At 42.7% G+C, this 10,616-nt stretch overlaps 1 protein-coding gene across 3 annotated transcripts in view; it reads left to right on the top strand.

Moving 5' to 3' along the window:
• Positions 1–464: 464 nt before the first annotated feature.
• The window catches only part of LOC110991044 (uncharacterized), an 11,499-nt gene continuing 1,347 nt past the window's right edge, over positions 465–10,616 (top strand). The window contains exons 1-4 of one of the 3 annotated variants that reach the window (XM_022256142.2): positions 3,617–3,771; positions 5,867–5,906; positions 7,350–7,907; positions 8,655–8,835. In XM_022256142.2, coding sequence (XP_022111834.2) covers positions 7,386–7,907; positions 8,655–8,835 — 703 coding nt within the window. In that variant the 5' untranslated portion in view covers positions 3,617–3,771; positions 5,867–5,906; positions 7,350–7,385. Of the gene's footprint in view, positions 915–3,613; positions 3,772–5,866; positions 5,907–7,349; positions 7,908–8,654; positions 8,836–10,616 lie in introns of those variants that run through there. The other 2 variants (XM_022256141.2, XM_022256140.2) reach the window with 2 other exon arrangements.

Below are 10,616 nucleotides of genomic sequence, written 5' to 3'. Positions count from 1 at the left end.
CTTACCAGTAAGACCATTCTTCACAAAATTAAACGGCAGACGGGAGCATGACTAATATCATGACTAGCAATGGTGGAACCAGAACAAAGAACTGCGTGCTTCATTGGTTGACCTCTGCAAGTTCACCGCATTCGATCAGTTAGTGCAATCACTACCTGGAAAGATAACAGAGACAAATTGCTGTCATGACTCCACAGAAACCTATCCAAAAAATGTCAGGCAAGTGACATGACGGACAGCTAGCCAGTCACGCCGTTTTTTTTCCATCCTCGTGAAATGCTAAACCAGGGTGATTGTTAGTGAGTCACACAGGTCCACTGGCTATAAACCAGACGGCGCAGGGCCGAACAAAAGCCGGATAAGGCCGGCGCTGCGCAGCGATGACACACGGGGCTATAAGCCTATTAGGTCTGCCATCAGAATATGCCCGGAGAAAAAGGAAATTTCATCTGGGGGTCGTATCGATGGTATTCGATGCCCCTTGAAGTTAAAGACCTTTATTCTGTATCTCCTTGTTGAATCTCTGTACCAATGGCGAAACAAAGCAGGACAACGGGCTTTTTCTCCAAGTCTACCCACTTTTTTTAGTTTGATGCTAAAAAATTTGAAAAACCCAACCCTTTCAGTGCACCCTTAAGAAACTCAGGCTCTATGGTTGCTGCAGCTGCAAACTGAACCCTCTTTGTGGAAGGCAGGCTTTTTGTGAGTGTTGGAGTCTACCGTCACAGAAAAAAAAAGCGTGAATGAAGGTCTGCAGTGGTCGAGCTCAGTCAGGCTCACTGATTTCTGTCATGTAGGTGCTTGGGCAGAGTTTAAAACAGGCACGGCTATGGCTACGGCTACTGACAGGGCTACTGCAGCACATAAACGACAAAAACCTAAAGCTGTTAGCACGGAAGAAGGAAACAACTGCTGTAAGTACTCGGATTCGGTCACGTGGCTTATACTAGGCCTAGAGAAAAAGCTTATGAGACAGAAGACGTACATACATTGTACAAACCAAAGGTATGCCCATGTCGTTGGGACTAGCTTATGAGTCAAGGCCTTCCACCATGGTTCAACTCATGTGTGCACAGCGGTGCAAAGTTTGGTTTCAAGGAGTGTATGGGGCCGTCTGGGACCTCTCATTTCCATATAAACCCCAGTCACTGCCAGCTCAGCCGATTTATGACGAAACTGTAAGCTTCATGAACTCAAACAATACCTCACTACGATGTTTCTCCATTTGAAAGGTTTCTTATGTCTAATAATTAAATACAAGTTTGACATGCAAAATACCCTGTGTTTTTTTTCACGACGAAAAGACAAAGTGGGGGTGTTAACGTGAAGAAAGGCTAGCACGTTGCGCACGTGATCGGTGCGGGTGGTGCGACTGGAACCTAGCTGAGTTAAATACCTGCTTCAGCAGTGTGGTGGCCAGTGCCTACGGTCCTAGTTGTCGGACTTCATTCTTTGCTAATTAAAACCTAAAAAAAAATTTAAAATATAGGCCCACATAAAAACGGCATCTAAGGGACTTCACTGAATCTGGAAATTAGCTACCAAAGACACCGATGAACAGAACGAACCCTCAGTTTGGAAAGTGTCCCAACAATTGAGGGCGCCAGATGATTTTAACAGCGCCGTCCGTTTGAGCAGCACAGCGGTCTGTCAGCGTGACCCACAGGACTTAGTAACTGTATATTACTGGTGCTCTGAACTAATTCATGGTCCATTGAAAACAGTGAAAAATCAACAAACAAACAATCCAACAAATAAGCAAACAAACAAACAAACATACAAACAAACAAAAAACAACCCCCAACCCCCTCCCAAAAAATGTGTCTTTTGGTCCTTCAGATTTTGATTTTGAAATTTTAGTAGGTTAACCAATGCATTTTTAAATTATCCACCAAACAAAGTCATCCCCAAAAGTAAATGTTCCCAAGTCTTCTCAGCAGCCATTTTCCAAATGACACCCCTCACCTTTCTAAGGCTCCTCTGACAAATTTTCAATCGCATTGCTGTCTGCTTTGCCCCCAGATGGGTGCCCCTGAATCTACAGAGATGATCCTGGGCTATATCTATACAGTCCAACGATTTCTTGGTCCATACAGACCCCTTCAATTTTTAAGCGCCTCTTCCAGGCGCACCTTTCAATCTCTGCGTCATGCGGCAAGCTGCCACTTTGCCCATTTACCACTTCGCCCAATTGCCACTTCGCCCATTTTCACTTCACCCAAGAGAACAACTTAAAATCGGAGAGAAGTGGCGCCGCCTGCGATACTTACGAACAGCTGGTCTTGTGCGTTTTACTTGGAATTCAAGATTATGATCTCTTGGACAATTTCCTTTTCAAGTTCACAAGTGTTTAGCCGCCTTGTGAAAAATCCTCCCCCCAAACACTATTAACATTAAAGTTAGATACTACGAAGCAGAATTAGAGTTGAAAGATCGGAACATGTTTTCTGAGAAATGTAATGCTTTTTTGAAAATCGATTTTTTTAAATGAAATTTTACAGACCTAACATGTTTTTAAGATTCGAATAAAATTTTGTAAACCTGACAAAAAACAACCAAACAAAACTTATAACTTAAAGAAGAGTGTGAAAATAAATTGACGTCCTAATTAATTAAAAAAGAACAAGTATATGTATTTATATATACACAGTAATGAAGGCAGTGGCGTAACTACGGGGGGCACGTGCCCCCCTAGCCCCACAAACAGGGCTGTAGTGGCTCTCTTTTACAATCTGTCTTTTATCTGTCGCCACCAGATAAGAGACAGATTGTAAAAGAGAGCCACTACAGCCCTATTTGTAAGGCTAGTGCCCCCCTCCCCCACGGAGGCCGGTGGCCCCCCCCCATTTGAAATTTTGAAATGGGCATTTACGTCCATTTTTGAAGGTAGGCGTTTAGACAGGCACCTAGTTCATTTGTTTTCAGTGCCCCCTGAAAAAAAATTGTACAACCCCAGGTGCCCCCTCAGCTGTGGCACCCTAGATACGCCACTGAATGAAGGACAGAGAAAAATGATCGTTTTTGAATGCGGCACGATCTCCCACCTCCATGCAAAACAAGTCCGCGGCGCCAAGTTGGGTGTTTTTAATGACCGAAATCCTACAGGTAGGGCCTACATGTAAGTTAGAATAGACAAGCCCGACATGTTTGAATGTTTTGGAAAACTTTCTACAATGTCTCCTGATAGGGCACCGGCACCTCTTTCTGTAAATAACCCTTGAGTGGCAAAAATATTAATGAACGCGCACAGTAATTTAACGACTCTTACATCGCACGTGAGGAGGATGAGGGCCTTTTCATTTCTTTTATTGTTTTTCAAGATGACGGCTAAGTATCTAAATTCAGAATGATGGCCGCCAGCTTTTCAGTTTAAAATGTTTGACTACTACTAGAAAGTTAAGTCCAATATTCATATTAACATTGTTCTCTGTAATTGACTAAGGCGCCCGGTTAAAATGCATGCAATATTTTTTTTTTGAAAAAAAAACTTAAAAAAAGATCCGGGCGGGGCGACTAACGGATTTGGGGCCTAGGCCTAGCTGGACTTAACACGGACGTGATGTGGCAAATAGGTAAAGTGGTAAACAGGCGAAAAGGTGAATGGGATAAGTCGTAAATGGGCCAAGTGCATAATGGGCAACGTGATTTAACCTCACGTGTCGTGCACATCTATGTGAATATGGTCCGCAGTAGCTGGGCAGGGGGGCTGGAGCATGATTTTACGGACCAAACTAGACCTTCAACATCGCCAACGCTGCACCGGCTTTTATGGTAAATAGGCCTATATAGGGATACATATAAAAGGGCCCAAAGGTTTTCTCGGTGTCCGTTGATGGTTGACTTTATGGAAATTTAAGAAGGGATAGGCCTAACCAGTGGCAATGTTGACTACCACAGTGCGATTGGGGGGGGGGACCCTGGCAATGCCATGGACCATGGAGTTACCTCCATGGCTGGACCATCTCTGTATCCTTGGCCCCTGTCGTAACAGTCCACCCAAAGAGTGGAGACTCCACAAAAACGCCTTCTGTGAATTCCATATGCGTGTATGGCTCATTCATCACGCCATCAGACCATTGATGTACTATTAACCCTAACCCTTGAACCCTCTAGGGTGTATGCAAAAGCATACTGAGGATTTGGAACTGTTAGGGTTAATATGTGTGATTTCGTACGTAGAAGTCTTCAACTTGGTCATCTTCACATGCATTGGCCATTTGTTTACTAGGGGCTACAGCGATTAACCGATGCCAAACACACTCGGGATCTGTTTTGTCTGGGAATCAGACAGCATTAATGACGGTGATCCTACCGCTGTTTTATCAGTAACTTTATATCATTCGTAATGAAGCCTTGTGTTTGTACGCATGAAATGCAATGAATGTGTCGAAAACAACAGCCTTTGGGTATTTTCATGGGTGATGTGTGATCAGTGTGCGGGATGGTGATTGGACAAGCGAATTTTGTGCCTATGTAATAAGAGTGTCTGGTTCCCAGACCAAACAGATCCTGACTGTGTTTAGCATCGGTCAAATGATTGAGAGTTAACCGCAACCTTGTTCCCATGGGCACAATCTTGCCGTGCCATGTTGGATCCCACCATGCCTTGTGCAATCTAAGACCTTGTATTGTATAATTTGAATATCCTACTATTTGGGATATATTTTAATTAGTACTTGAATCAGTGTGTTTACGTGCGACTTAGATTTACATGTGCGTGATGTGAAAGAGGATACATGGGCGTGAGCGTGCAGCTTTTGAAATACCGGTACATGCACGATTTACTTTACTTTTATTATGTATATATTCGTCCTGAATAGTATGGAATTCTATATCTGCCGTCGCCTGTCACCCACCGTCCTTCGTGCGTCGCCCGTCGCCTCTTGCTTTTTGTTGTGTCCCAATTATGCTATTCTCCAGTTCCATATATGCCATTCTCATCCTTCATGTGTCGCCCATCATGCATCGTGCGTCATGCATTGCCTGTCGTCTGTCGTCCGTCGCCTTTCTGAGAATTTGACCAAGTGTTTTTTAGGGAAAAATTTTTTCTGCAAAAATGTTTAGGCCAACTTATTCGCAGTGCAATTCACTCTTGCCTACTGTAAAAATGTGCTAACTTGTTTTCATGAAATTCTAGAGAGAAATCTGCCAGCACAGACGGACATTCTATTTTTTCCTCTCAATTTCACCTTGAAATCCTTTTTGTGAATTATGCTATGGATAAGTAACTGTTTATTGAATGTTGGGGGGGAATTATCTCTTGGTTTAATTTTCAGAAAATATGGCATGTTGGTTTTTGTTTGTGTGTATGCCATGGTGGATAGGCCAATGAGCACAGATAGTCCAGCATATCAGCACTACATGTATTTATAAGGCTAACAAAGTAACATTACTGTTTGAAAGACTTCTCTGTGCCTACGTGCAACTGAAGTCATGTCTAATTTGGGGTATACAGCAGATTTCATCAAAGGTATACCCGCCCTCAAAATAATGTTGAATCAGTTCGTCTCTTATAAAAGATATTAAGGAATCAAACATTGTAAGTCATTTATTATATACATTCAGTTCAAAGTTACTCTTGTATTTCCGGGGGTGCAGTCTGTTGGAATATCGTGTAAGGTCAGACAGGCATGGTGGATCAGTCAAATAAGTATGTGAAAAGATCAAGGGTCAAAGTGAAAAATAGCGCTGCGCAAGCATGACCAAAAAAAAACCAAGCGATGGGCGACGAACGATGCACGACGGACTACGGGTGACGCATGACAGGCGATGGATGACGGGCGATGGCATATATGGAATTCCATAGAATAGCCAGTCAGCTTCATTTTCTATTCTGTTCTATTTCTATTTTATTCTACATGATCAGGGGCTAGTGAAGGAACGCACACGCAGCCCATGGAGTCGAGGTTGGAGTTAATTGCTGTAGTATTGGCCAATGTGAAGATGACCAAATTGAAACCAAAATTTCACTGGCGTCCACAAACTGGAAATCGCCCATATTAATACATCAATGGTCAGATGGGGTGAATGAGCCATACGTGGGAAATGGGATTCATAGGAGGTGTTTTCGCAGAGTCTCCACTTTTTGGGTGGTCCGTTGTGGGGCCAAGGATATGGAGGTAGTCCAGTAGACGGGTCCCCAGTCTGGGGCTAGGGCTGGGTGTGCACACACCATGTTCTCAGGGAGGAATTGACTTCTTTGATTATTAACCCTCCTATGCAAAGATGCAATCTGCACCAAGTTGTCCTATGGTCACATGAGTCAAATGACATATGATATGTCTATGTACATGTACTATAGAGGGTGAAGTAGAAGGAATTTTTGACTGGCTGTGACAGCAAAAGGAGGGTTTAACAGGGGCGCATACAGCATGTACCTAGCTACTAGGTACATGCATACTAGGAACTTTGTTCTTTCGCTCGACAGCTTGCTGCTGGAAGATAGGCCTACATGTAGTCCGAGTAATTACCAGTAGGACCCGACAAATTGCCCCAGTTAACATTAGGACCTGGTCAGGTGAGATTTAAATGTAACAAGTTACCAGTTTCATGTATGGGCATCACTCTTTTCCCTTTCGGTAGTTCATTAGCTCACAGAAAGTGTAAAAAAATGTCCCAAAAGGTCAAATTTAGCAGGGAAAATACTGAAGAATTTACTTAGAAGACAATTAACGTTTGAATTTTTCAGACCAGTCTCGAAGGGTTTGTGCATAAGCTGTTAAACGATGTCTGGACAGGCAACTCTTTCCATTAAAAGAAGTGATCTGTGGGGTTCTCGTACCCCCAGAACTGTGGGGGGTGTGTTGCCTTAGGCGGAAGATGAACCCCACAGTTCTGGGGGTAAATTACTCAGACCAGCTGCACTCAAGGAAGCCAATCTCAAAAATAGAAAACATGCAAACAAGCTTTACTAAACCAACTTATACTCTCATTTAACTGAAAAAAAATCAGTCAGGTTTAGGGGTTTTAGGTTAAATGAGGCCTTATTTAACCTTTATTACTAGAGGGTCGAGCTCAGTGATTTCAATTTGAAGCTGAAAGTTAAAATTGCAGCTGGCTTACTTGCACAACTTTATGAAAAGATGGCCTTTATAAAATACTAGTCAGGTGGCACGACTTGGGGGATATGTTTGCCTAATGTGGAAATACTTATACATGTTATAGTTTTAAGTTTGGAGCCCTCTAGAAAAGTCATCTTTACTGACTGAGGAATTAAGGAGTTATTTTTGAGAGGATGTTGAAGTTGCAAAAACCTAAAATTTTTGCAGAACTGTCATGCACACTTCTTAGCTACAAAGTACTGGGGATGGATTTTCTGAATATTTGGCTTTCTCACATTTTATGATTAGAAGTCAATGTGGAACAGCTAAACACCAAGAAAGAAAATGGCTACTTCCCTTCGGAAGCTTCGCATGCTGCAAAAGTGCATAACGACAAGCAGAGTAAGCATCAGGAGACCATGTTCCAATAACCCTGGTTCAAAGTTGCCATCCGTAGAAGGAGAAACCATCCTCCACAACCCAAGACCTCCAGGACGTTGCAAGATCCGCCAGCTACATCCGCGGGAAGTGTCTGTTCTCTCCAACAGTCAGCCAGTAGAGGGCAGCAGATTGAGAAATGAAGAGCTGCGGTTGATGTATGACACGGATCCCAACGGATTCTTCCTTGCCACCGCGGATGATGGGGACGTGGTTGGTACCGTTGCAGCCTTGCGCCTGAGTGACAAGTTGGGGTTTATTGGATTCCATCATGTCAGAGACAGTTTCCTGGAGGAAGGAGCGAGACTTTGGGATGTGGCCGTGGGTTACCTTGGAGACAGGAACATTGGTATAGAGGTTGCCATGCAGGATGTTGAGAAGTACATGGAACTGGGCTTCAAAGAGGAATGGAGAAATGGCTGCTTTAAAGTTGGTAACATTAATTTAAACGCACATTTTTCTTTTCTTCCATGGACGCCTGTGTACATAGTCACTTTCAACGAACCAATTTGTGCTTTTTTACGGTTCTTTTAATAGCACATACAGAATATTTCAACTATTTAAAGAGCCCGTGCAATGCATTTTTTACAACAATCCTTGAAACTGTTTCTTTGTGTTTAATCAACCTCATTTCTAAAATTTTGGTTTTACTATTTTGAAAGGCATTTGGGTACCTTTTGAGGTTTTTGCTAATTTGAATTTCCTTATTCATGAGTGGATCTCTGATGTCATTCATGGGAGACAACCTCATTGATGCATTGATTTATGCACAAAAACTGCATTTATATTGGCTGTTCCAAGGAGCAACTCTTATTCAGAGATTTAGTGAACAAATCTGGGTTATAATTGGCATCGAAAAACCTGTGAAGTAAGCAGTGTCTTCCCTTAGTGAAATCACAGCAACAGCGCCCTCTGTTGTCCAGGAATAAGCATGGAAACTTTTAAAATTTAAAAAGTGTTCTTTTTAATACAGTTCACCCTGAAAGGATGTCAGTTTTTTCCCATATAGAAGTATAAAGCTGCACAAAAAGTGCATCTGTGAAAAGGCCTGCACCCTTTAAAATTTTAAACTTGGCAATCCTGCATGTGATCTGAAAGCTTTGCTTCATTTTTAGATCATTTTCCAAATCTTTCCCTTAGGTTCTTTTAAACTCCGATCCCTTGATTTATCTACAGGGCTCTGGAATTCCTCTTCTACCTGAAGTTCAAAGCAATAGACTCCTGAGATCAGTTGCTGAGATGGGGTTTGGCCGGGTGGTGGATTTTGACACGGATGTCTGTGGTGAGCCACGGGTCAAATTTCTGCTCAAGTGGCTGAGGACTGACAACCCAAGAGCTGCCCAGGCTGTCCTAGAGGGTGGGTTTAAACTAATGAACAAATACCCCACGAAAGAAAAAACAAGAAAAACTTTCTTCATTCTTCATATGAACCCCAACTCTCTGGGGTATTTTTGATAAAAACCTTGCTGAACACAGACCAAACTTTTACCACAATGAGAAGCCTGCTCAGTGTAACCAGATGAGCAAGTCAACTGAACGTATCCCAAAGTCAAATGACAGTCTCAGAGTGTGAAATTTCCAACCACTAAAGAATCCACCAATGACGTTTGCCATTGGTGGATAATGCTGCTTCTGAGTGCCAAATGCAATGAGATCTCACAGATCTGTAGATCTGTCACACCTGCTACACCTGGAAGGCCCTGACCATTTATTTTGCAATGGCAGCAGAATGATTTTGCCGAGTTGAGGACCAGTTGCACATGTTGTAAGACCATAGAGGAAGGACGCAGGAGGAGTTGCAACTCAAGCACTTCAAGCTGTTCAATGATGGTCACCGCCCAGTCAGACGAATAATAGAAAACATTCCAAAAATGCCTGATTACTGCCTGCATCATAGCAGAACAAGCAGGGCCAGTAATATCCTAGCAATACTTGTAGTTTTTTGCTGGCAATTAAATACAAATTATCGATGTGACCTGGGAATAGAGAGACAAAAATTCCTGACATTAGACCTACTTTTGCCATCGTAAATTAACTTTTTAAATTTTGATACACTGTTCCATTATCTATGCAGAGTTTGTAATTTTATTCTCCACTGTCCAATACACCAGTGTTCAAAGACTTGGTACGATTTGGCTAAGACTGGCGAACAAAATGTTGACTAATACTGGAAAGTTACGTTCATAATGAACAAAATGTGCTATTTCATCACAGAGAGTGATCATGAAATCTCGTAAAAAATACTCTTTTGTGCACACGCCATAATACAAATTATTCAAACAATGCACAACATCTTGTAAACATCTGGGCTATTTATTCCCAAACTAACTCCAGAAAGAAGAGTTCATTAAGGGCAATAACTGCTCATATAGATTTAGGGCACACAGCGTAATGCAAGCAACTGCACAAGCATTAAATATGATGTTGTCATGAGAACATACCAAGCACCAACAAAGGCATGAATATTCAATTTCTCATATCTCAGTACATGAAGTTTTAAGGATGCAGATTACCATCGACAAATTGCGGCGGCAATCATAGGGTACAAAGGGGTTTAGTGATTATGAAACGGATGGTACGTAGCAAGTGTTCGCTGCGCTCTGGCTGTGGACACACCAGGCATGCCAGAAAGCGGTAATTGGCCAGATGTTATAGCCCAGGCAGTTCTAACTCCTTCTGTGTCCTTCCTCTATGGTAAGACCATCAGGCATCAGCCATTGACCTTAACTACAGTGAATCCAACAATATCCAGCAGTGGGTTCTTTCTGTGGGATTTCGCTGATGTGAGCGCTAAGCAGTGGACCCTTCTGTTTCAGCAGGCTTCACACATTGTTATTGTATTCTGTTGGATTCAGCCGGGGGGGGCCTAGAGAAAGCCAAAATGGGATTAGGGTGAACAGATGAATTCATTAAGCCCTGCCACATTGGAGGATCTGCTCAAATTGGGGGGGGTGAGGAGTGGAGAGGCATGCCTCCAGTTGGGAGACCACTGCCCCTTCTGCATCTGACAACTTTTTTTACTCCTCGGGCAACGCTCCTTAGAGGGCATGGGATCTGATTTTGAAGTGCATGATCATGCTTATATCACTGCCTGTTGGACATACTTTTATTTAGACTTGCTTTACTCTCAACACTTTT

The sequence above is a fragment of the Acanthaster planci genome, linkage group LG03, assembly GCF_054643075.1.
Source record: "Acanthaster planci isolate LZ-2023a linkage group LG03, COTS_SCS, whole genome shotgun sequence".
In the NCBI taxonomy this organism is placed as follows: Eukaryota; Metazoa; Echinodermata; class Asteroidea; order Valvatida; family Acanthasteridae; genus Acanthaster; species Acanthaster planci.
The sequence above is the reverse complement of the archived record's forward strand: the minus strand, read 5'-3'. Positions and strand labels throughout refer to the sequence as shown.